Source organism: Gymnoscopelus microlampas, assembly GCF_963454915.1.
Source record: "Gymnoscopelus microlampas genome assembly, chromosome: 21".
NCBI lineage: Eukaryota > Metazoa > Chordata > Actinopteri > Myctophiformes > Myctophidae > Gymnoscopelus > Gymnoscopelus microlampas.
In genome coordinates this window covers 38,539,325-38,566,972 of record NC_139958.1, presented here as the reverse complement: position 1 = coordinate 38,566,972, position 27,648 = coordinate 38,539,325, and the positions used below count along the sequence as shown (strand labels likewise).

Below are 27,648 nucleotides of genomic sequence, written 5' to 3'. Positions count from 1 at the left end.
AATTAGTGTGTTATACTGTATATGTCAGTCAGTGAGTTGAAGTGCAGCGTAAATACATAATGTGCCTGTTTACTGATGTTTGTGATGTATGAATCTATAACTGTAGGCTATATTGTGTAAGATGCAATTTGGTGGCCATTTCCAGGTGTTGCGGATATAGCTAATTAGTGCTCTATTGAAGGTCACTGTGACCTTGTATTTGACATGACTGAACTGTAATTTGTGTTTATTTGCTTTATATTTCTCTGTATTAGAGACCACACATACACAACACTGCATACCCTGTACGGCTGTACCCTGTGCTTCATCAGTAAAGCCTCCAAAAAGGATTCTCTGACAGAGTCTAATATTTCATATGTGATTACTCAAACCACTGTTGCACCGAGGTCCCTTCCACAGTCTCTGAAAAAAGTGACATCTGTGTTGTTGAGGGTCAAATATGACCCGGCAGAGAAGTGTGGCTCAATTCCCCCCAAATTGACAATGTTTACACGTTTGAGAGTGAGAGAAACTTGTCCTATTTGCATTTTCTGTTATTTGTTACCCCACAGATGTCACTATTTGTAATATGAAAAAAATGTTAAAGTTAAAAAACAAGTGTTTTATTTGTGTTGTAATGTTAGTCTATTATAGCTAGATAACATCATTATCCATCGTCTTCATTATAGGAAATGTAATGAGTGTAAAAATGAGCTATATTGAAAGATGAAACCCTAAATAATATTTTAAAGTGTTTACATGGATATGAATGCATAACAAGTCAGCTATGAGGTGGGGGGGAAATAGAAATTAATTATATATATATTTTTGTATTTTGGGCTGAGTTAAATCGCGGGTCAAATTTGACCCGCTAACATCAAAAGTGTATACATTCCGCACACGTGAGCTTGTAGATCGGCTATTTCTTAACTCAATAAGCTTCAAGTCTCCAGATGTTATTTGTCATACAGTAGTATAGGCCTACACTTCATTATATCCAGTGGTGGACAAAGGGCTCGGGAGTAATATTTGACCAGGAGTATGACAGTCAAATACTACTCAACTACAATTGAAAGTTGCTGAGGGAAATTGATCCCCAGCATACATATTCTGCAGTAAACATTAGCCAAAAAAAATGCTGATCCACAAGCTCTCAACGTTTTAGTAGAGCTATTTCTGGTGAAGAGGTTAAGTATTCAAAAGTATAAATTACAAAGTACTTTTCTTTTATCAGTAAGGGCCCATGCCTGATGGCACCATTAGCCCGGTTCATAATCCACTAAAAACTACATTTTGTTAGTTTTACTGAACGAGTTCATGATACATTATCCTAACTGTTACACTTGGATTGGAGTGGTACTGAGGTTGTGGGACATTTTGTCAAGTTTTTAATTTCAAGTCGAGGACCCCCAAATTGACATATACATATCTGGCCGCGGGCCCCCATCTGAAAAGGTTTTGTGCCAGGGACCACCAGAAGAGAAGATTCATGTAAAAAAAACAAAAAACAAAACTACATTATTCCAAATTGTCCAAACATTTTCAGTATATATTTGTTTAAATTAAAAAACAGATTAGAGTTTGCTCAGATTTCAAGCTCGCAGCGCTCCATGTTAACAACGGCAGACTAATTGAAAACACACATCCCTGCTTCTGGAGACTGATGTCCTTCTAATGAATATGGCGACCTTGACTTTATTTGGTTAATTTTCTAATGTTAGACATAAGATAGATACTAGAGGTAGGGTAAGTGTTAAATACCTCTATATTCTGTTAGTACGCTATAGAGTGCTTGTTCAGTAAAAGGAGTCTCCCATAGCTCTCCAGCTCTTTACAGCAAGAGCAAATGCATTTTCAGTGCTCTCCTGTTTGGCATAAATTTTGTCACCTAGCTGAAAATGTACTGTGTAATGTAATGTTCTGTTTACTAAAGAGCTGGAGAGACCCCTGTGACCGAACAAACGCTCTGATTACTATCAGAATATAGTACTATATAGTAATATATAGTAACCTTTTCAACAACAAAAACATATCACTTACCCTCCCACCTAAGTTGAAAACTTTGTTTTTAGTTTGCTCTCTAGTCATTCCTTTTTCTAACGTGTTAAATACAAATATTAATAGGTGGTCATAATAAGCGTCGACTTGAGGCCATAACTTTTCAGCCATTACTTGTTTTGCTGCCTTTGTTGAATTGTGACCAAAGTAAACAGTTAAACATCCCACATAATTGATTTGTTTCATTCGATTTCTTTATTGCAATAAAGATGTACAAAGTATAGATAATTTTAAATGTTAAAATGTTAGAAAAAGCATATCTGTGACAGGTAACAGTAGATTACAGTATATGAAAACATTACTGTTTCAACCCAACAGGTTGATGCCGTCCACCTTTGTGGGTGAGCTGGAAAAAATAAAATAAAACAGGCTTGAACCATTTGTCAACATAGCTTTTCTTCCAAAAAAAAGGCATTGAAAGTATAGAAATATATATAAAGGAAATTTAATTTAATAGAATCACCCCCGCCCCCTAGAGAAAAGAAAATTCTACATGCAAATTAACTTAAGTGTTTTGGAAAGAAAATAACTTGGAGAAAATTCTAAACTAAAAATAAATATATCCTCCATTATAATTTTGACTTTTAATATGTCCACTCCCTTAATTTGTGGTGATACTACTTAAATGTATTTACAGGTTTAAGTTATGTTTGTAGTGTGAACTAGGGGATGACACACAGTCAGACAATCTTCAGTTTTCTCTCCACATCACACAGTTACAGAGCTTTAGCTAAACGTACATACAGTGCAGCAGTGCTTTGCAGAGGGGCTTGGACCCCAACATGAGCTGCAAAATGTTCTGAGAAGGGTGAAGGGAATAGAAATATTTATATTGCGGAAGTAAGTCTGATAGGCTGATTTAGACTTTGTTGTACGATGGATTCAGGCAAATAGACGATATAAAAGCTTGTTGAGAGCTTTCCGATTACCTATTTTTGGCGGCCGACTCTTGTCGCACGACAAAGTCTAAATTGAGCGGTGCAACGAGTCACGATATTACTGACAAATCTGACCAAACCGTTGAGAATGGATGAAAATGCAAACAGCATAGATTAACACGCTTTATTTGGTTGTGATGTATCCACTGAAAGCAAGGTTTTGTTTTCATTTGCGTGCATATTGGAACATGAAAGACAAAAAAAAAACATCCCCTCTTATTTAAGTTGTAATGATACATATACATTATATGTATATATACCAATGTGTTTCAATATACAAATGTAACATAAACAGGTTCTTTGTAACATTGTTGCTTTGTAACAGTACTGAAGGGGTGAGTATATCACAGAGGTACAAGGGGCTTAGTAAGTACATTCGGAATTCTTAAAACCTTCAAGCTCTATTCAATACATCATGAAATAATCTTCAGAACTAGCGTGCGTGTTAAACCGTGATCCTACATAAAATAGTACCAAAAACTACACTGGATCTCTGCTGATTTTCCACGTGGGACTGAAATCTACGTTAATGCTCGTGGGAAAAAAAAATTGAATAAATGAGAAAAGGGAAAAAAGATTATACATGTGAACTCGTACTTGTAGTATATTCAGTTAACCTAAGCAACATTGTCACATTTCTCTTTTGAAATTGCATATAGGACAGGATATTATGTGGAAACAAATCAAGTCTAGTTCTAGAAGAGCCTATTAACAGCGCGTGAGGGGAAGGCAAAGGTCAAAACAGAAGAATAAACAAATGACAAAAGAACCCTGTTTTGATCCGTTAGATGATGGCAGTCAACACCTCTGTTGTCAGGCAGCTATTGAGGCCAATTCATGCTTTGCTGTACTTTTGCGCGAAACAAATGTTTTATCTTATTTTAAGATGCATCAACACTTAAACCCTATAATTAGCTGACCGGATTCCAAAAGGCTCTACATTAGGCCCCTACTCCCCCCCCCCTCCCATCTATACTGAATACCTTCGGATCAATTGGTTAATTGTAACTGTATGATGCGCCATTACGACAAAGTATGAATTGCCTGTACACTTGGCTATCTCCTTGAATCCATAGCAACCTTGAGAAGAAATGCTCCCGAGTAGCATACCAACTGCTCTTGGAAAGAACTAAAAAATAAAATGAAAACAATGAAGGAAAAAAAAGTCATGAGGGCTATACATGCTATACATAAAATCGCCCCCAACAACAGAGGTGAATGCTGTCACTCGCGAACGAGTGACCACGCTCGCTCCTACACCGACTCATCTGCATAGACGTGTATGTTCAGATTCCCATTTTGAACTGTGGTCTGTTGCTTCTGCTAAACCAGCGATTCTCCCCTCTTTTAAAATGATTTAAAAAAGTCGGGCATTTCACGACAACAACTTACACGCAGAGTACAGAGTTTGTGGAACTAGGAAGCTAATGTTCTCGAATATGACAGAATGGCAAACTGCCAGAACTCTTTAAAAGATTAACAGAAATCTGTCCACGAACCCACAAGTTCCAAATCATGGCCATGTCTTCAGCGAACGCACAACGCAGACCATTCCACTAGAGGCGATTTATGGAACTAAAAATAAATGCGTACACATAAACTGCGTAGAATGTACTGAACAATCGATGTGTTATCTTCACGTTACCAATGGATCACTGTCCATATCTGCACCCCTCCAGAGGAAGTCAACATTCCAGCCAGTATGGCTTATAAGAGAAAATCTTGACAATCAATAGATCTAGCATTAAGGCAAAGTCTTAAGTAGCTTGTGTGGGGCTAAACGGCCAATTTATATTTCGTCGCACAATGTCTGCCGCTCACCAAAAACAACGTCTTCCAAACTGAGAATTTTCTTCTTTTTTTTAATGCCGGTTGTTTTTTTTCGTCGAGCGACGCAGTGGACGTGACGCAGCGTATATATTAGGCTTAAAGCTGTCTCTTTTAGGGTTTCACGGGAAAACACGGAACAGGGATGAAAAAGATTGTAGTTACAACCGTCGAGTCAACAAGCAGCTTTGCGAGAAACACAACAGAATCCTAAGCATCGTCTATACCCCTCCGTCCCATTCATTTCTGACACAGAACTAAACAGAGACCACCGTACGATCTCGGCTGTAGAGAGAGAAATATGTTATTTTGGACCGCTCAAAAATGTGGTCACATTTCAAGGAGTTTAGATTGTGACTGCAAAGGAAGGCGTTAGTGCACTAACAAATATGCCCGTTAAATTTGACGACGGTGTTAAAAAAGGAAGACTTGAATGTGGCTAGAATTAAGTACGACAAAAAGCCGCTGATAGGATGGTTTTAAACAGAAGAGGAATGAATGAGAATGTCGTTAACGCAGTTGAGCGAGCCTCCACTTGCATGAACACAATTCTCCAAATAAAAGTATTTACTCATATATATATATATAGGTATTATTATCAGTGTATTATCAATAATTTAATCTGATTCAACTGGAAAGGCACATCCATAAGGCTATAGAAGGTGTTGCAAAGCATTCTATACAGCTCTCTCTCTCTCCCCCCAATATTCCATCAAGAGAAATAATTAAATAAAATTATTGCTGCGTCACAAGAAGAAAAATAAAAAAAGAACTTAAGTTATCATGACATCAAGAGAATCCAGGGGATAAAAGCAGTGTTATCGATGACGTGAACATTGTGCAGAAGTGTGAAAATCAACTTTTAAAGGGGTTTCTCCCACTTTGTGGGGAAAACCACAAGACAGTAACTGTAAAAGCCCAATTTATAGTTTGTCGCGAGCAACAAACTATAATAAGCCTTTTAAGATGAAATTCATTTCATTAACTTCATGGCCAAAAACCGTTCCAACCGTAACCACTTCAATGACATTGTTTAAATAGTCTTCCTACCGATGTCAGCGTGTCTGCCAGTGTTGGATTGTGTGTGAAAGTTAAGAGACTAAAAAGCACCAGTCTGGTCTGTTATGTAGAGTCCATGGACTATGACTCATGGTATACTTGACATTACCGACCACCATTTTAGTGAACATACTGTAGTTTGATTGATTTTCAAGGAAACCAATTGGATTCCATTCACTTTCACCACACCATGGTAATCTACTTGCATGGACAAGTTTTAACTTGTTTTTTAACCATCCTGAATTATACTTTGTTGTCCCATGGCAAAATAGGAGATCTACAAGCGCACCAACGCGTTGCAATGTGTTGTTCGCTTGTCGTGAACACCTTGTGCGACAGTGTCATACGACTATGAATTATAAATTATTGTGAGAATTTTCGTGGGGTTAATTTGATGAAATCATTAAGCATTTGAAAGTGCGGATCAATTTGAATCGCCAAAAATAGCCCCTAGGAGGGGGAAAAAACGATAACATTTGCAAACAAAAATCCAAACATCCATGATGTCATAAAAGGCGACAGACTGATCAGCGGGCGATGCAGAGGGCATTTTAAGGAGGGTTCATCGCCTGACAGTGTAAAACATTTTTTTAAATAAAAATATGTTAATTAAAAACAAAAAAACCCTAACAAACTACAGTTTTTGGGGTAAAACGGTGGCCGGTAAGGTCAAGTACATCACAAAGTCACAGTTGGGCGGGTTCAAACATGCCACGCCCCCAGCTCTGGGCCCTTTAAGACGGAAAGTGTGGATGCGTGTGTTGTGTTATGTGTGTGCGTGTGGTCGTGTTGTCCCTAGGGGATCCAGTGGGTGGCGGTAGGTGTGGCATTATTACAGTGGTTCTCAAAGTTGGTTCCATTTTCAAGAGTTATGAGGGTCCCTGAAAGTAAAGCAGTTTGAGAACCACCGGTATTATTCTATAGATAATGGGAGTGTGCTTGGATTATACAGTAGTAGTGTGTGTGTGTGTGTGTGTGTGTGTGTGTGTGTGTGTGTGTGTGTGTGTGTGTGTGTGTGTGTGTGTATTTTCTAAGAGTAGAAGGTGAGGACACTCTGGTGGTTTCCTCGGACCAGCAGGATGGGCGGCAGGCCCCCGGACAGTGTCTCTAGCCAGGCCATGTACAGAGCGCTGGACACGGCGCCTTTCCGGGCCAGGGGCATGCTCCTGTTGAAACACATGAACAACAATTTTACGATTTAGCAGACGCTCTTAAAAAAACGCATACATCAAATACAGAGAGAGAACAGTGTAGTGCCTCAGTAAACTAGCATCATTTTAAAATGGCATCATTTCTTTTGGAGCAGCGCCCTTCAAGCTGTAAACAGTTAAACTTTTGGAAGGGAGCGCCGGTCATTTGATCCTCCTGATTGGATGTGACAACCCGACAATCTACAACCCGAAGTTGAAACATTAGTACAACCACAAGAAGTCCATGTTTACACTGTTTCAGCGAAGCTATTTGTGCTAATAACGCAGATGACAGGACATTTGAGCAGTGAGCACCTCAATAGGCTCTATTCACAGCAGCCATATTATGAAGACATTCACAGGTGTTACCAATGATACTAATGAAGGCTCTGTTCCATTCTGGTCAAACAGAGTCAGGGTGCTGATATTGTGCATGTTGGCCCACTGGAAACACTCTGCTACTGGTGTAGCAGAGTGTTCAGGGTCTACAGTTGGGGTCCAGGGACCCTCATGGGCTTCCAAATGGCCCCTTACAGGTGTGTAACTCTGAGAGTGTACAAATGGAACCAAATGGATCCGTAAGGGTCCATTTGGTTCCATTTGTACACTCTCAGAGTTATGGGGGCCGTGGAAACCACTGTGCTAGACTAAATGGAACAGAGCCTTCATTAGTATCATTGGTAACACCTGTGAAGGAAGTGATAATATGGCTGCTCTGCATAGAGCCTATGGTTGATAGGTTCGAACAGTGCGGGCATCACACTGTGTGCGAGCGCTATGGACATGATATCCAAAGGGCCCCTCAGCCTAAAAGGCGTTCTCTGGGGACATGGGCCCCTAATGGCTAGTAATACTTCAGAAGAGTGGTAGGTGATCTTACATGACGATGAGGTTGGCCGTGCTCGAGTGCTCCTTCAGAAGCTCGTTGAGTCTGATCTGGCGATTGGTCTGAAAGGACAAATGGAAAAAAAGAGCATTGGTTTGAGATGCAGTTGTATGTCAAGTTGTCTGCTTCAAATAACGTTATTGACATTGTCAAGCAGTGGTGTGTCCCACCCGACATCAGGGTTGTAACGCTGGTGTGTCCCACCTGACACCAGGGTTGTAAATCCTAGTTAATGTTGTAATGCAGTGGGTCCAGTGTACCCTCAGGGTTCCTTGAGGGGATTCCAAGGGGTCTACCCTTACATGACTGTAACTCAGAGTGTACAAACGGAGCCAAATGGACCCTTACATTACATTTTTATGCTCTCAGTTAATTCATTTCAAGGGGGTCCTTGAAATTAAAAGGTCTGAGAATCACTCTGCCCTAAAAAGCCAAAGCACAGCAACTACCTTTGTGGACACACCAACTTGTTTATTTGCTTAAAAGGTCAAGTCAGCCTACTGTACATGATTTTGAGGGATAAACAATTACCTCATGAACAGATATACAATTAGTACAATATCACTTATACTGATAAGTCATTTGGCTGGCCAACTGAAACACTTTAAAGCCTGTTTCATCAGTTTAATTCTTTGCGTAGTTACTGCACTTTGGCTTTAAATCCTAGTGAAAAGAGGCCAATTCACACCTGGCACCATTTCACACTTGGCAAATCCCCCCCTTTGTCCGTGACAATGCCTGGACAATTGGGTCTTCTCAAAAATCAACATGTTGATGCAATTGGAGTCGGTACTGTGAACAGTGAAAACGTATCTCAATCCTCTCCCGAGCCCGACGGCCTTTGCTGCGTGTCACTCCCTGCCTCTCTGTCCGTGTTACCTGTCATTCTTCGCTATATTATCCAATATCCAGTAAAGGCAGAAAAGCCCCAAAAATATATTCTCAAAAAACACACAAAAAACGCATTTAGTAGGCTGACCTTGGCGCGGTAGAGCTCCAGCTCATTGTCGGTTATCCTCCAGGGTTCGCTGTTCTTCAGCCTCTCGGCGGCCTCTTGTTCCATGTCGTCCTCTTTCAGACGGTACGGCTCAATCAGCTCCTCGAAGGCTGTCGTGCTGAAAACACAAGAGAGGGGAGGTTACAGCCACAGAAGCCCCACAAAAGTTGCAAAAATAGCAGATCTACAAGCTCAACTTGTAGCTTGCTATTTTTTGGATTGCTTTTAAGTAAAAGTAAAAGTAGTTAAAGGTATATTTCACTTAATCCAGATAATCCACAATCTCTCACCGTGGTATGAATGTTGAACACAGACTTACTTCTCTTTCTTGGGCTTGGTGTTGATGTCTCCCAGCACGGCGATGTCAGAGAAGTCAATCCTGAACTTGCTGAGCAGCGTGGCCATCCTGCACACAGCCAAACACACACATTCACACATGGTGAAAGAAGTACTCTGATTTGTTTTACTTAAAAAAGTAGAAATACCACAATGTAGAAATTCTCCGTTTTACTTGAGTACACGTTCAAAGGTATTGAAATAAAAATATGCTTAACCCATTAGGACCTGAGGTCGCTTCTACAAATGCCTTCTAAATCAGTAGTTCCCACGCATTCAAGAATTTAAAAAAAAGTAAAAAAAATAGATGTACAAGCCCACGGCGTGGCTTGTCTATTTGATATTTTTGAAAAGCACAAAATCTATAATGACAGATGCCTTCCCGGTTTTAATGAGTTTAAGTACCAAAAGTACTTATTTTATGCATTATGTTTAAGTGTACGCATTATGATGAATGTTGTATGTCCCAAATTCTTTTGAGAATAGCAGATCTAGAGGCTCACAACATGTCGTATTGTGAGCTTGTATGTCAGCTACTTTCCAATAGCTGAAGGATAAAATAGGGCTTAATTGGTTTAATGTATGTTTAATCCAAATCTAGTAACTAAAGTTTTCAAATAAATGTGGTGGAGTACAAAGTACAATATTTGCCTCTGAGATGTAGTGGAGTAGAAGTTAGTATTAGTATCAAAGTAAAGCAATAATACCTCAAAATTGTACTCAAGTACAGTACTTAGTTACTTTCCAACCCCTCTTTAAACAGGAAATCACACAGAATCAGACCCTCAAAACCCCCTTCAAACGGGGGTTATTTCGGCACCGCAGATGTGAGCCAAATGTCTTGTTTGGATCAGGGTTATTTCCTTGTGCTCTCTACTTCAAAGAGGCTGTCTGTCTCTAAAACAACATCCCCTGAAGCCCAGACTGGAGCACACGGCCTCAAAGCCGCTCACATTGCATCGCAATGCTGCAAATAACGGTTTGATTCCATCCAGGAATGATCCAATAATGTTTAGAAAACGTTTTCATGTCAAGGACCCCTAATTTAATATGTATTTGAACGCGGACCCCCTCACCGGACCCCACTTTGAGAACCACTGGCTTAAACAAACAAAAACATGATTCAAAGCGTCAAAACTAGGAAATAAGTACTCACGCATCTCAAAAGCATAATAATAAAATGTGTGCTCACAAAAACACACAAATCCATCAAAGTCAGATTTATTCTTAGCTGGGCGGCAGTGTTGCCACCAATGGAAAATAGTAGATCTACAAGCTCACAACATTGCAAAGCGTCGCGGGTGTGAACTTGTAGATCTGCCATTTTCAGTGTGCGACACTGCATGCAACGAAGTAAAATCAAGCCTAAATTTATCCTGGCAGCTGTGGCTGACATAAGAGTGTGTGTGTGTGTGTGTGTGTGTGTGTGTGTGCGCATGTGTTTCAGTACAGTAAGGAAAGAGTGAGATTCACTCCAGATTGTTTCCGTTAATGGCTTTATTCGATCAGAGATAGATCAAGTTCTGATCCAATTAATCAATCAACTAACTTGATTTGGCATGTATCATATAACAGATCAATCACAGATTAGGGCACCTAAAATACGAACGCAATTGGCCAAATTTCGGAAGAAAATAAAAGGAAAACGTAAAACAGCAGATTTTCACCGGGCGGAGTGTGACACAAGAGTAATGGTTAAGGTGACGTGCTAATGTGGCGGGTTCTTACGCTCGGCGGTCGTGGTCGATCCTGTTGATCTTGCCTCCGATGAAGACGCGGATCTTGCAGTCCTTCCACCTCTTCTTATTGGTCAGCAGGTATGGAATGAGCAGGGTCAGGCCTGACGGAAAATTAAAACAACACAACAACTTCATTCACTTAATATTTTAATCATTTTTTAAATGATTAAAAAAATATATTTTAATCATTTAAACCCTCTATACATTGTTGACTGGACTCCAACTCCTGTTTGGAACACTAAATATTTTCGCAGAATGCTCATGTGTTCATTTGTTTAAGCCGTATTTTGTCCTTTCAAAAACAGCGAAATATCGTCTAGTTTCGCCACATGACACCATCGCACAAAGAGTATAGATCATGATTCTGAGTTCAATATTCAATATTAGTGAATCATTTCTAATATTTCGGATTAGTCATTTATTATTATTCTTCTTTCTTTCCTCTTTTCTTAACATTAGTTGGTTTACCATGTATTATGCGTCAAGTCCAGATTTTTTTATCCATTCGTAATTTAATGTATTTAACTGTAGTTCTTTTGTGTGTTTGTTTATGTGGACCCCAGGAACACTATTATGAACACTATTAGGAACACCACCACTATTAGGAACACCATTAGGAACACCATTAACCATTAGGGATCCTTAACCACTTGAACCCCAGCGTCCATATTCTGGGTGGGAAACATTAGCCAAAAAAATAGCAGATCTACAAGCTCACAACGCATTGTGAGTTTGTAGACCAGCAATTTTTGGCAAAGAGGTTTGGTGTTGACGGAAAAAAAGTGGTCAAAATACAGTTGCAACTCAAGTCCAGTTCCCTACGACAACAAGGGGTTTAATCAAACGAATTGAACTCTGACCTCCGTCATCAAAGAGCCACCACACGTCCACGGTGCCTTTGCCTTGCTTCTTCTGGAACTGCTGGCTGGCCTCCAACAGCCTCTGGTCTGACACGTTCAGCATCACCGTGGGACTCTTCTTGTCTGCACCACGTTAGCGTTGTGTACACAGCGCACACACACACACACACACGCCAAAACATACAGGACACAGACACACACCACAACAAACAAAATGACAGAAAAGTTAGACAGCAAGCCAACACCAGTTATTACGGTATTTGTGACTAGAGAACAAGGCTTTTGTTTGCAAGGAGAGTTGTGTTACCATAGACATACGTGAGAGGGAGAGAGACCAAAAGAGAGAGAGAGAAAGATAGCACAAAGCAAGCGTTTCCCCTATAGATGGTTTATAAAAACATTTCATCTGAAAATATGTTGTGCCTGGGATCCCCAATCCATAAAATTTGTGTTATTAAAAATGTTTCAAAAACATTCAAAGATTGTATTTTTTTTCTTTAAAATAGCTGATCCACAAGCTAATAATCGGCTATTTTCAAATAGCCGATGTAGATTATATAGGGTTAAAGTGGTTAAACTGATTTTGATGCTATATTAACAAATTTAGCTGGGGACCCCCTGGAACCCCCTCAAGCACCCCTGGGGGTCCCGGACCTCACTTTGAGAACCTTGGTCGGCTCCAGGCGCCATTCGCTGGGTTTCCCATAGACCATAAAAAGCCTTGCAACAGTACCCTGCGTAGTGAGAAACGGGTTAGCGCTAAACTGCTAAAGCTACATTTTATGGTCGATGGAAAACCAAATAATTCCCCATTTTCTGAATATGTATTCCAATTGAGACACTGTTCTTAAGCGCTAGTGCTGAATGAACATACGGGAAATACAGACGATATTGTAGGAAAAGCCTGCATTAAAATCATTGGGGTCAAAGCTGTACTATGTAACTTCTCTTGTGAATAAAATGTTAATTTGTCCAATGTTTATGGTAGAGTATGTTAATACAATATAACTCATACAATTGGGTGTATTTGGTTTCCTTGGTCTTCCAATTGAGACATTTAGATCCTGTGTCTTGTTTGACACAACTGGTCGACTGCATGTACAAATTATATTTCTCCCCTGAGCAAGCAGGCAGGCTTCGAATCCAGTGGTGGAACATGAAAGTTACAGAGTGCATCTTTAATGCGACTCAAGAGTTTAAAAATGGATCCATTTTTACACTCAGGAGTTCAACCAGCAGTTTACTTTTAGTGCAGACAGACAAAGAGGTTAAAGAGACAGCTGAGGTAGTCCGTAAGGGGCTGGAAGGAGGAAAGGAAACGACATCAGAAGGAAAACCGCACCCCCCCCCCCCCCCATAACAGAGTCACCTCCAGAGACAAGAAACAGATGTTGAACAGATGAGAGAGAGAGAGAGAGAGAATAGATTGTAAAATGGAAGGCACAGACTGGAACCTAAACAGTTCTTAAGACAGGATCATGCAATAGCGCGCGCGCGCACACACACACACACACACACACACACACACACACACACACACACACACACACACACACACACACACACACACACACACACACACACACACACACACACACACACACACACACACACACACACACACACACACACACACACACACACACACACACACACACACACACAGCTGTGGGAATAGAGCTTGAAGCTGGATTATATTATAGACAGGAGGAGAGGTAGACAGCAAGAGAGAGAGAGTGCGTGTGACAGAGAGACAGAGAGGTAGACAGCAAGAAAGAGGGAGAATGTGTGCATGTGAAAGAGACAGAGAGAGGTAGATAGCAAGAAAGAGAAGACAGGAGAAAGGTGTTACAAAGCCACCCGAATTCACCATTAGTCTCAAAAGATCTGCAGTTAACAGATTAGAGGCGTCGTTAATAAATAGCGTGTCAGCATGAAAGCGAATCGTTCTTAATGTCAATTTTATGTGTTAATCAATGCCGAGGATGGCGTCAATGGTGACGACGGAGAGACACAAAGGGGTGTGTGTCCGGGAAAGACGTCAGAGCGAAAGCTAAGCAAGAAGAGAAGTGTGGAGAAAAAAAACAGGAGGGAAAAGATTTCAAAGGAGAATCGATCTAAGAAGATGAAAAGGAGAAAGAAAAAAAAGGGATGTCCTGCCTTTCTTCAACAGGGGCTGGGTCGGGGCCTTGCCTTCGTCCTCGTCATCTGGGGAATGTGAGAAAAATGTTTAGAATCAAATAAATGAAAATGAATTGGAACGCTTAGGAATGAATGATCTGAATTCACAGAGTTTGTTCGGCGAGAGAAAACGGACACGCTGGCGAGATACTCTGCCTGCGGAGTGCAACGGAGATTTTCAACTGAGAATCCGTTCTCTCCATCCACCTTTTAAACGCGTTTTAAACTTCATCGTTTGAGTCGTGTGCCACAAATACCTTGTATACAAATTATTGAAAATGTAAGTATTCACAATGTCAAAAAATACAATAAAGAAATGGAATGAGATAACTACCCACTTCAAGCCTAGCTAAAAGCTTGTGAAAATACATAGGGTTTTAGTCTGCTTTTAAACTAAGATAACGTTGTAGCAGGCCTTAGGTCACTTTAGTCACACTCTACGGAATTCAAGACCACCTGAATCTGATTTGGAGTTTATTCTGGGTTTAGAGAGGAGACCTTTATCTGATGATCCAAGGGAGCTAGTCAGTGCGGTCGGTATGGAGTGAGCATGTTGAAAGAAACGTAGGAAGGAGCCATGCCATTGATAGGCTTGGTAAACAAACAATTCTTTGTTTCACTGGGAGCCAGTGAAGACCTGCTTTGTCAGTACAGCTAAGAGTGCATGACAATACTCTAGTCTACAAGAAATCAAAGCATTAACCAGTTTTTCAGAATCAAACTGTGCATCAGGTATTTTCGGGGAGCGATATGTCGTGCAATGGAGTATAAATTATGCCGTACCTGAGACACTCAGTGATAAAAGAGGATTTTATTTTACACTGTGGTGACATTCCTGTGTGAATGGGGCTTATGGTTTGTTTATGATATATTTTCTGGTAAATTAAGCCCATTATTATTGTTCGGCAGCAAAATGCAATGAAACTGTCCAGGCAATGGGAGAAAAGGTTCTCTCTGATATAGTTATGGCTAATTCAATTGCTCAATCCGTCTACACAAAGTGTGGATTTGATCATCCAGATGAGATAATTGAGGAATGTTTCCTACAATTTATTTAACTTTGTAACTCTGAATTCCACTGACGTTTTTCTGGTCTCATGGCAAGTGCAGGAAGCAAACAAAAAACAAATTTAGAATATCGAGTTAGTCTCAGGTTTCAGAAAAAAAGAAACGCTCAGAAGTCTGAGATATAAGGTTGGAATTGGGAGGACAAAAATAGAAGATATATTCTCTTATAAACCCCCAGAATTTTGAGATATATCAGCATTGTGAGGAAGAACACTCACAATGCAGGCCTTCTCTTTATTTGATTCAGTGGTAATACTAAAAAATAACCTCTCCAAAAAAATCCATCACAGTCAGAAGCAAATGCAATTCCTGCAATTCAATATTAAAACACCAACAGAAGGCAGCTTGTGTGTTCTCAACACACTGGCACATGACACTTTTTAGAAGAACGAACCGTGCACACACACCTTAACCACATAAACCTTAGTGTCCCTATTCCAGCCTTTTTACAAGCTCATGAGCTGGTGGAAAAGCTATTTTCGGCAAAGAGATTCGGTGTTAAGGGAAAAAAGTAAGGGACCTAGTGTAGATCCCCGGAGGACCCTGGCCAAAGAATTAAACAAGTTTTAAGTGGTTAAGTGCTAAGACCAAAGTACAAACGTTGACATTTGTGACAAACTTGACGTCGTAGGATTGCTGCTATTCTTTTATTAACTATTGTTTTCCCTCCTTTATCTTGATAATTATTGCTAAAATGTGTGAGGAACTCAAAACTAAATATGTTTTACTCTTTGATACTTGGTAAGACGTAACAATACATAACAAATATCTTAAATCTGACTGACCAGAAAAAAACAAAGTATGCTCAAGTAAATAAATAACTTTGCCCAGCTGAGGGCACTGTTATCAACCCAAATGGGGCCTGAGCTCAAAGTATAATCAGTTCTACCCAAATATTAAGTATATCAGTTTGTTTGTTTCATTACATTGACTTCCAAGAACAAATACATAACTGAGAGGGATTAATAGAAAGTCCAACACGGTGATACTAGACAGGCATTCGTAGCAAAAACATGTTAACGCATTAAGGTGCTATACGTGATCATTTTTGGTTAAAACAAGACGTTTATTTTAACAAGTTTAAGCTCTATATTCTGATAGTAATCATGGTGTTCAGTAACAGGTCTCTGCGTGTCTCCACCACTTTAGTTATCAGAAAATACATTTTCAGGTGGGTTACATATTTCTTAAGAAATCCCATTATTTATCAGCTTGTGTTCCAGTTCCAATTCTGTTTGCTCATTTATTTGGTTCATCAGTTCCAAATTCACTGTTTATGCTGTAGGAGTTCTTTCTCCTGATTGGATGAAATTAGTATCCCGACCTGAGAATGTATTTTCTGTTTACTAAAGATCTGGAGAAACGGTCCCCGTTACTGAACAAACACTCTATGTAGCAATGATTACTATCAGAATAGAGAGCAATTTAACACATACTTTAACAAAAAAAAGATCACTTACACCTTCTTTAAATCGCTGAACTCCCGGAAAGCAGTAAGTCTGTAAAAAGGAAATCCCGCTCTACTCTGCGATTACTAAATAAAGAAGTGCAGTGGGTACAACAGCTTTCAGATCGGAAACCCATTATTAGGCTTAACATCGTGGAAGTAGGTAGTTGGCTCCAATGCTCCATTGATTTTCTGATCTGTGCGTTTCATTGCTAAATCTATTCAAGACATAAGCTGTGCAGTTGTTAACCATTTTAAACCCTGTAAACACTTTGTTGACCGGAGTACCCCAAGGGTCTACATACTAATCCTCTGACTTTTTTGCCTTTACACCAAATCAAAGCGACGCATGATGAGCCATTTCAACCGAATGCTCCCCCCCAGAATAGGGGGCGCTAGGTTTTCAAGTTGTTAAGCCAACTAGTTAAACCGTATTACACAAGAGCGGTCACCGCAATGTGTGGAAATTAAGATTTCAGTCTCTTTTCCCACGTAATCTGTGGATTATTTCCCCCTGAGGCAAACAAATCCGGTGTAACTACTGCCCTAGTTTGGGAGGCGAGATGTGTGCTTCAACATATGGTTATTGTCGGAAGGAAACCTTGCATGTCCAAAACCTTTCCTTTTTTAATCATAAAAAAAAACGCTTTAAAATAGTGAAAATGGCCGATCTACAAGCTCACAACGTGTCGCGACGCGTTGTGAGCTTGTAGATCTGCTACTTTCACTACTTTTGTGTGACACTCTTGTACACACTCTTGATGAAGTAGGGCATTAATTTACACAAAAACATACAAAGTTGGAAGTATGGAGACACAAGGTTTCTGCCAGACAGCAACGAAATTATGGCGACACACACGGACCCCAGCTGACAGTGTGACAGTCTGGGAAACTGGCCCCATGTTTATTTGTTCACCGTTTTTGCGTGGTTAGTGCGTACATACATTACTGCTTGTTGTTTTCTACTGTGCTCTTGTAAGAGGACATGCACACACACACACACACACACACACACACATCTGTAGAGTCACAAACACAGATCCCAGTGGGACTATTTGGGTCACGGGTGACAAGAGGCGACTTCCTCTCACGGCAGCTTGTGTTGGTGTGGGTGTGTGTGTGTGCGTGCATGGGAGGAATAAGGGAAGCCATTGTTCCTGAAGGGTCTAAACAGCTTTCTCCTACCTGGAATAGTGCTTAATAACGTTACAACCCAAACATAAAAATAAGTTGCTGTTGTTGCATGACTGCAAACTTCATTCGTGTCGGTAAATAAAACCAAAATAGCTGTAACAAATCACACTGATGTAACAGTGATTGCTTGGTATGCGTATCAATACATGTTTTTGCTATGAACCGTGTAACATCACTAGCCTACCACAAGGTGGCTTGTAAACACTTTCTGCTCAGATTATGCTTGGCAATCAGAAGGCTGTAATATACCATATTATCACGTATGCAGCCTTTATCTGTAGTGGGTGAGGTGGATAAGCACTTAAATCCTATATGCAAATGCCGAAAATAGCCGCTCTAGATCAGCATTTTTTTTTGCCGTGTTATGACATAATCCCCAAAATAGTAGGATTCATGTGGTCAGGGACAGAGAGAGTGATGAGCTGTATAGGGCTGATATGGCGTCTGACCAATCAGAGTTAAAGAGGCAAGGCGGGCCAACTCAGCCGAGTCGACTCCCTCCCCACCCTGGTTGGGAATCCCAGCTGGACTGTACCATTTAGTCCACTGTGGCATGGTCATCTATTAATTAACTCGAATGCTATTTTGCCGTCGTATTTCTGCATAAATGAAACTATGGGTAGGGGCGATTATCACACAGATATTAATTCTGGACTAATATTATAATATTTATTCATAATGATATTTATACCACGGCTAGGGCCTCTGCTGTATTACTGTACAGATTTTAATTGTTTTTATTTGACATTTTTGATTAACGTAACGTTCAACGTAATTAAATACCATTGGCATAATTATATACTCCTGTAACTTATTAATTAAGTTACAAATAAGAATGTAGTCCTTAGAGACGTGAATGGAGACCCAGATTAAAAGAAAATGAGAAAAACGGGAAGAATGAATGAATGAATGTATATCGTCTCTGTCAGGTGGAAACATGTCCAAAACGGTTGCATCGCAGGATTCAAATTCAAAAGGATCAAACGTAGCAGATCTACAAGCTCAACGCTACTTGTGATGCTTGTGTGAGACACTGTAGTATGATCAAGAAGGGCGTTCATTTACAAAAAAATACACAAAGAGTTAGAATATGGAGATGTTCTGCCCGACAACAACGATATATCATGTAGAGATGTGTTGATGCTGACCTTTCTGGGTGGCAGGGCTGTTCTGCACACTGGTGGTCTTGGAGGAGGGCTTGGACGAGTCTCCATCAGAGTCTTTGCTCATGTCTATGGAGACCACCACGTCCTTCATGCCCGACGACTTCTCATTAGATGACAGCAGCTCATCTAGAGGGGGAGAGATAGATGTCTGCTTATTATGATCACAATTATTACACAATCGCCTAATCGCAATTATTTGAGATAATGCACAATGACAATTAATCCTCGGGTAAAATGTCATGATCGTGACAGCCCAGGACACGTTATGTCTGGTAATGTCAGGTTATAACAGGTTATGTCAGGTTACAGTATGTGTGGTTATGTCTTGTTATGTCGTGGTCAAAACGAAGAGCTTGTGAAGTGTGGTCGTGCCGACATAAAGTGGTGACAGGCCATCTTTACAGACGAAATATTAATTGGTTCATATTTAATATATAAAACTGTCCTTGGTTTGCCCTTGCTATTTGTGTCAACTACTGCATATCTCATCCGCACAGCCGTTCTGCTCGTTTGATTCTGCTGCAAGGTCCCTTAAACACACTCAGCATTCGGTTTTGTCGTTTTTTTCAATCTGCTGCAGCCAGAGACTGGAATGATGTACAAAAACGGTTTCAACTGGACACTTTCGTCCCCACATCGTCCTTTAACTCAGATTTTAGCGTTGGCTATTCAAAAAGAGCAGATCTACAAGCTTGTACATCTGCTATTTTTTTTTTTTTACATTTAAAGTGTTTGAAAAATGTCTAATAATTTTGACATTTTTAACACAAATCTTCTCTTCTAGGGGTCCCTGACACAAACAATTTTCAGATGGGGGTCCGCAGCCAAAGATATATCAATTTGGGGGGCTGCTCGTTTAGGCTGTTAGGACCGAATCATACTTCGTAGAGCGACCGTGTTGCTCGTCGATAATAGCAGACTTACAAGCTCGCGTTGTGGTTTCCTGGTTAAATAAAAAGGTTAAAAAATAAGATGGCGGGTTAGGGTTCATGGCACTGTGAGCTGATAGCTAAGCAAATTCCAGCGAGCGACATTGCCGTGCGACTAAGAATAAATCAAGCCTAACGCCGACAATCATGCTCAAACTGATCTTGTGATCTTCTGATGTATGTTCAGTCTTTAAATTGTTTCTGATGCCATGGCTTGCTTTTCAGGACCGTTGGCCAACTAAAAACAGTGTGTGGTAAAAGATTTGCACACTGTCCCAGGGATCTAGACCAGTGATTCCCAACCCGTTTCATTTCAAGGACCCCCAGTTTGATATGCATTGGGCCACACAGACCCCCATTTGATACCATTTGTATCTCTGGGATTTACACTGTAAAATCCTCAGTGTTCATTTAGTGTATTTGGTTCTATTTGTACACACAGAGTTACAGACCCCTGGTGGTCCCCGGTCCAGACTTTGAGAAACGGTGGTCTAGTCCCTGTTCAACACTGCTTGGTATTTATACACTCGGCAATGATCACTATCCACTGATGACTGAGGCCGCAGTGGGCTGCCGTTAGCACTAATAATAGATTATTGGAAAAGAGGCCTTCCTTCTCTTGTGGGTGTTAAAAGTGGTGCTGTGTGTGTGTGTACTTCGTCCATGGATGCGTGTGTTAAGGGCAGTGGTTCTCAAACTGGGGTCTGGGAACCCGCAAGTTACAGGTACGCAACTCTGAGAGCACACTCTCAGGGTTAGGATTTTATAGTGTAGATTGGGGTGCAAGAGATGAAAATGTTATCGAAAGGGGGTTGTGAACTAATGCACGAACCTTCCTTAAAAACACCCAGGACAACGCTCCACACGTCCCAAACTCTTCCCCCTCCTGGCTCCAATACTGTGGAACAACCTAACCCTAACTCCATTGCAGTCAGAATTGCACTCCCAATTTCCCGCCGTAATCTGAAAACCCACCTCTTCAGACTCCACCTTAGCCCATGGCACTTGACCTAGTTATGACGACCATGCAGGCTTACTATAGGCTTGTCATTTTGTTCTCATGTTTTTGTTACTTAGGCTTGTTTTTCTAGACCACATTGTTAAAATTGAGACAGCAGGTTATTTAGACAGCTGGTTTGTCGTTTACCTGGTATCGTATAGTTTCAATGTACAGGTTGTTATTTTGATAGTATTGTTTTAGACTGATGCTAGGTTCTTGGTTTACTTGTGATGCTAGTTTACTGAGGCACTACACTGTCTCTCTACAATTGATGTAGGTACCTTGCTTATTGTAAGTCGCTCTGGATAAAGAGCGTCTGTGTGTGTGTGTGTGTGTGTGTGTGTGTGTGTGTGTGTGTGTGTGTGTACCTTGTCCCTGGATGTGGGACACGTCCAGGCCTTCTTTCAGCCGGAGGATCACAGCTCCGTACTGGAAGTCGAACGCGTCACTGCAAAGCACAAACAAACACACACATCAACGACTGAGTGTGATTACAGGAAGACTGCAGTTTTACACTCAATACACAAACAAAACAGCTGAGATCCGCTCACCCTGACGAGGAAGAAATGGTTCCGGCCACTAATGTCAAATAAAGGACATATTCTATATTCTACACTATTCTACACTTTCTATGAATCTCATGTCTAGAATGCATTATAAAACATACTCATAGTGCATTGTAATCTGCTTCATTATAGTTAAGAACCAATACATATTTTAAATGTTTTCAAGGCCAAGCATCATAATACTTCATAATTGATGGACACTCGATGATATTTCTTTGCTCACAGTGCATTGTCAAATAAAGCACTTATTTTAAATGAAAGATATTGTGTGTGTGTGTGTGTGTGTGTGTGTGTGTGTGTGTGTGTGTGTGTGTGTGTGTGTGTGTGTGTGTGTGTACACACACAAATTAATAATTATTAGTCTATGAAACAAATGGCAACTAAAAAAGGTATATGTAAAAAAAGGAAGCATGTTGTCAATTCAGAGATTACCAGGCTGCCCATCCAACATGCGTGTGTACATGTGCTAAACTAAGGCCAGTTATTGGATTACCAGTAATAACGAGCACATTGCATGGAGTATTAGTCATCATTTTAATGGAAGCGGACCTTCCAGCTTAATGCCATAATCCCACTGTACTCCAATCATCCAGAGCAAAGCTCACATGACTGACTCAGGCTTTTATCTAACTTCAGTATTTATGCATCTCAGTGAGTCAGCCTCATTAAGCCCCATTCATACTTTGTTGTGAGCGTCTAGCTCTCGCCATTTTCATCACACAACAATTCACATTTGCAACGTGTTGCGAGCTTGTAGTTGGGCTATTTTTGGCTCGTATCGCCGTTGTGCGATAGTAGTTCCCAACCCTTTTTTCCTTGGAGCCCCCCCTTCTTACATCTGAAGGGATGAGACCCCCCACACATGTGCAAGCAAGCACACACGCAACGCACGTGTGCATTTGAGACATGTTAACCACTTAAAGGCCTAAATGTTTGTGCGACAGGAAGTAAAAACAGCCATTCGACAAGCTCACAACACGTGGCGGTACAACATGCTCAGAGCTTGTAGATAGGCTCTTTTTTTGGGGGGGGGGGGGGGGGGGGTTATGCCTTTATTGATAAGAAAGTAGGCTGACAGGAAATGGGGAGAGAGATGGGGGGGTGACACACAGCAAAGGTCGTCGGGATCGGGAGTCGAACCCGCGACACGCTGTCAAGCTGGATTACAAGCGTATGTGGTATGCGCCTGGACCGCTGGGCATTGATAACATACAGTGAATGAACGCAAGCTATGATTTTCTAAAACGGGTGTTGGTACTCACTGGACCATGTGACAGTAGGTCTCTACGTTCATCATGTCACCGTCTCTCCAGTCGTTCTTGAAGCCCAGCACCAGAGTGTTGGGCCTGAGCCGACCCAGACCTGCAGCCTGCAACACAAACAACCACAACACTGTCATGCACACCGCCGCTGTCGGTCAACACAGTTACTTCTCAGGAAATGACAAAAAAAGAACTTGGGATGAACTTGGGATGTTGGATTCAAGAGGCTCTATGCACAGCAGTCATATTGGATAGGATTCAAGAGGCTCTATGCACAGCAGTCATATTGGTTAGATATTGGGCCTCTTTCCATACTTGATTCACATGTGTTACCAATGACGCTAATGAAGGCTCTGTTCCATTTAGTGTAGCACAGTGGTTCTCAAACTTTTTAATTTCAAGGACCCCCATAACTCTGAGGGGGTACAAATGGAACCAAATGGACCCTTCAGAGTTACACATAAGTAAGGGGCCATTTGGAACACCCTCAAGGAACCATGAGGGTTCCTGGACCCCACTTGAGAACCACTGGTGTAGCAGAGTGTTTCCAGTGAGCCAACATGCACAATATCAGCAGCCTGACTCTGTTTGACCAGAAAGGAACAGAGCCTTCATTCGTATCATTGGTAAGTCCTATGAAGGAAGTAAGGAGGAGGCCCAATTGATTTAGTCACAAGCTCTTGATAATACTTTTCATTGGTTCAATATTTATAAAAAAAACACACAGGCAGAATTAACCCCTTTCAAAATGAACAAAAATAGCTATTGATTTTTGCGTGACGGTCTTGCACAACAAAGTAGGGCATCCATTTATTGATTATAAAACATAAAACGTGAAGGTACTTTGCTACTGTCCGCCACTGCTCATGTTCCACGGTGGCAACAGTGGTGTTTTCTCACCTGTAGCAGATACTGACAGCCTTGTCTCATGTCTTCGGCAAACACAGGCGTGTAGAAGGCCTTGGTCTCGTTCTTCAGCAGCCAGCGTTGGTAGCGGGACTGGTCGGAGGCCAGCTCTTTGAAGTTGGGCCGCCGGGAGCCCTGTGAGAAACGCGCCCAGACGGTGAGAGAGAGAGAGCAATATGTGTCATGAATGTGTCACTACGCATTTGTCACTACACATTTCAATTCTGGCTGCAGGTGGTGTGCATGACGCAAGCATGAACATCGACAGGTTCACGCTTGTCACGACGCCTGTCAGAGTGCCTTACAGTACCTGCCAGCTCGACTCTCACTGAAAATGAATTGCTAAGCAGTCGCTTCTCGTGTGAAAAAAACATTCACATTAATGTGCATAAAAAGCTAATTTGGTCTCTCCTTGATTAACCATTTAAGCTCTATATACACTTCGATATACGACAATTTTAGGGACTACATTCACTATTTTAGGGGCTATTTTGCCCCCCCCCCCCTTTTTTTTTACACTTTTAGGGACACCAGGTTTAAAAGTGACTAAGTAGTCTTGTCTGTACCTCCAGAAAGAGCACACGGTGTAAACCTCCCTTAAGCCTGGATAATGCATCTCCATTAACAGAGCGTGTTCATTCCAAGGGCCCGGCATCAGACTGTCTCTCCTTCCCAGAACCGGGGTGCTAATGGAACACGCGACCTGCAGGGCAAACCAACCAGCTCCTACATCTCTGAAGGCCTTTGTGTTCCACAGAATACGCCCCTCCCCCCTCCCCTCCACCACCCCCAGGAATAGGAGGAATGCTTGCACCCTCCCTCTCCCAGCGTTTCGGACACTTTCGATTGGGGAATTTAGTAATGTAACGGTGGCTGGCCCGGGCCGCACGTGGTGCACATTTGAGGAGCAGATTACATCACGCCCCCCCCCCCCCCCCCCCTCATCAACAGCAAACTTCCTGGAAGTACAATTTACTCGCTTCGAAGCGCCTGAGAAGAAATCACTCAACGGAAATAATGGCCAACAAGACTAAGAGTCTAAAAATCCCGCTCCCCCCTTTTCCTGCTCCCTCCATTGGCTTCCGGTTGCTGATCCAACCCTACAACCCCTCCCCTTGACGCTAGCGATTGACAAAGACATGGCTACCATGCACACGTTGTCATGTTTTTGTTACTTCTTTATCACAATGTCAAAAATGTAATTCCGAAAGTTTTTTTTTTTTTCAACAGATGCTAGGTTCATCGTTTACCTGGTGTCCTATAGCTTGAATGTACAGAATGTTATACAGATAGTATATTGTTGAGGCAGCCAGATGCAGGGTTCTTGGTTTACCCGTTATCCTAGATTACTGAGGCACTACACTGTCTCTCTGAATTCCATGCGTGTGATTACCTTGCTTACTGTAAGTCGCTCTGGATAAGCGTGTCTGCTAAATGCCTCAACTCGTAGATTGCCAGGTACTCACAGTGCGAACGTGTCCGCAGATCAGCAGGCCAACGTTCTTGGTGAAGGAGTGGACCAGGTTGAGGATAGCTGGACGAGCGTTGGGATAGCCGGTCATCACCAGACACTGAGGCCTACGAGACAAACACACAGGAGACACCACATTAGTGTTACAGTTGTTCCCATACTCATGGAATAAAGCAAAATAAAAGAGAAGAAAATACTGGATTTGTGTAAGAAAAAAAAAATGTTTTCATTTTTTCTTTTTTTTTGTGTTTAAAAAAGCATGAAATCACATCGTGAACCTAGCATCGTGATTGGAATCGCATCGTGAGTTGAGTGAGTTGAGTGAGTTGAGTAAATCCGGCATATTAAAAATAAATAAATCATGTTTTAGTGATTACATTCAGGTGCATTGTCCCTGGTTGGAATAACGTGTTCCTTCCACGTTACGTCCAACCGGGGAAACTCCCCCCCTGTCAGGTGACAAGAAGGTCAGTTGGCTCTTGTGCATTGAAGGCTCCCTAGGCTGGCGGGGGGAGTGTAGCGACCAGGATCACTTAGATAATTGGCACCGGGTGAAAAAGGGTTACAAAAATCGTGGGATAAAAAAAAAAAAAAAAAGGTGCATTATCCCTACAAACACACATGTGAATCAAGTAAGGAAAGAAGCCCAATATAAACATACAAAGTGAAGTAAGTAAAGTGAACAGCTCTTATGTATATTCCCGGTGCTCACATGAGCAGCTATTATTTCCTCACATCTCTCCTTGTGACCTTGAGGACTCACGTCTCAGGGAGGATATCAAAGCAGACTTACAAGGACCAGAGTAGCGCACATGAAAGCAACTATGTTAAGTAGAGCAGGATTTAAAAGCCTGCCAGCCCACCAACACACACACACACACACACACAAAACACATAGGAAATATCCGAGACGACAAATTGCGTTCTAATCTCTTTGTTGGCCTGTTGCCATGGGAAGCCTATTTTCCAAGACATAGGGTCTAATCCCAAACGCATCCACAGGGACGAGTTCCTGCACTGTGGCCGCTTTAAAATGTATATTTACACTTATATAACATTATGGTCACAGTTTTATCCCCATAAATTGATGAACTACTTTGTTATGCGTTATGTGTCACATACAATTAGCAAAAATAGCTACACGCCCTGGCTGCGACGCGTCGTGAGCTTGTAGATCTGCTAATTTTGCCATTTTGAAAAAACTAAAACATATTAAGTGACAGTTAGAGTCTGTGGGTTTTTATGAATATCGAACCAATGAAAAGTATCAACAAGAGCTTGTGACTAAATAATAACTACATTAGATCCAATGCAACACAGGTTCTCCCCCCACCCCCCCCCCCCCCCCCTCCCCGCCCATTTCCTGAAAAGTAACTTTTTTTGGACATACAAGGTTTCCACCCGACAGTGACGATTATGTTACAAGTAGACTTTAGTAACGGGTGCTCTGGCCTTTTAACCCTGCCATGGTAACACTCTGGAAGACAACAATTACACTGCTCTAATCCCATGAGGTGGGGGGGGGGGGGTTTGGGGACAGCAGAGGAATGCTGGGATATAGAGGTCCATGACAGGAAAAGACTTCATTCCCCAGTCCTCTGTCTAAGTGTTTAAAAAATGTTGAATCATTTTACATTTTTTAGGGGGGGGGGGGGGGGGGGGGACAGACATTTTTAGATGGTGGTCCGCTGCCAAATACACATCATTTTTGGGGGTCCTTGGCGCAAGAAAGTTTGAGAACTACTGATTTAGAAGGCATTTGTGTAACTGGCCTCAGGTCTTAGTGGGTTAAAGCAATAAAGCATGTGTTCCATTTGCTACAAAATCATTCGTGACGACTTACAACTCTAATCCATGTGAGCGTGTTTGCAAACAGGACTAGAGCTGTGGTTAGTTAGTTGACACAGGCACTTTAAAAACGGTCATTAACTTCTCTCTCTCGCTCTCATATATTAGTATACATAACAGTACATACACATCTTGGCAAACATGTGGCACCATGCATTAGCAACAAGATGATACACGTGTTGAAATACGACGTTCCGTTTCACTGAGATCTCATCGACTGACTAAGCCGTAACGAAAGTGATGTACTGAGAACTAAATGCATGACAGCTGATATACAGGAGGGACATGGAATGTCATTTTTAGATGGATTTGGCTATTCAAAAATGGCAGATACATAAGCTCATAGCGCTGCACGAAGTTCTGCGCTACGAGCTTGTAGATCTGCCTTTTTTTTTTTAAATCATGAAAATTTGTGCAAATCTTTGAATAATCTTTGCCGTTGTTGCTGGCAAGGGGACTGTAGACGGATTAATTAATTAATTCATTTCTGGCAGTGAATGAGTTAAAAAATATATATATATTCAAATATTTGCAAGATTTTTCAAAAAATAGCAGATCTACAAGCTCATAGCATGGCATTCGGGGCTTGTAGATCTGCTATTTTTAAATAGCCAAAATATAAAACAAGGATAAAGTGGTTACACAGCTGCGTTCCCGGTTTGAATGGGTTAAAGGAGCATTTCACCCATTTTCAACCTTATCTTCATAGAACTGGTCCCTGCTGTTCTCCATACTGCAAAC

The 27,648-nt window shown here is 41.3% G+C and overlaps 1 protein-coding gene across 1 annotated transcript in view; it reads right to left on the bottom strand.

The window, feature by feature from the left end:
* Nucleotides 1–2,209: 2,209 nt before the first annotated feature.
* slc12a2 (solute carrier family 12 member 2) overlaps nt 2,210–27,648 on the bottom strand; it is a 67,609-nt gene continuing 42,170 nt past the window's right edge. Inside the window, exons 16-27 of the mRNA XM_084046597.1 lie at nt 25,055–25,166; nt 23,583–23,723; nt 22,683–22,789; nt 21,223–21,302; nt 18,908–19,051; nt 14,030–14,077; nt 11,870–11,992; nt 10,999–11,110; nt 9,254–9,340; nt 8,917–9,052; nt 7,932–7,999; nt 2,210–7,027 (exon numbers count right to left, since the gene is read on the bottom strand). Coding sequence (XP_083902723.1) covers nt 6,892–7,027; nt 7,932–7,999; nt 8,917–9,052; nt 9,254–9,340; nt 10,999–11,110; nt 11,870–11,992; nt 14,030–14,077; nt 18,908–19,051; nt 21,223–21,302; nt 22,683–22,789; nt 23,583–23,723; nt 25,055–25,166 — 1,294 coding nt within the window. The 3' untranslated portion in view covers nt 2,210–6,891. The remainder of the gene's footprint in view (nt 7,028–7,931; nt 8,000–8,916; nt 9,053–9,253; nt 9,341–10,998; nt 11,111–11,869; nt 11,993–14,029; nt 14,078–18,907; nt 19,052–21,222; nt 21,303–22,682; nt 22,790–23,582; nt 23,724–25,054; nt 25,167–27,648) is intronic.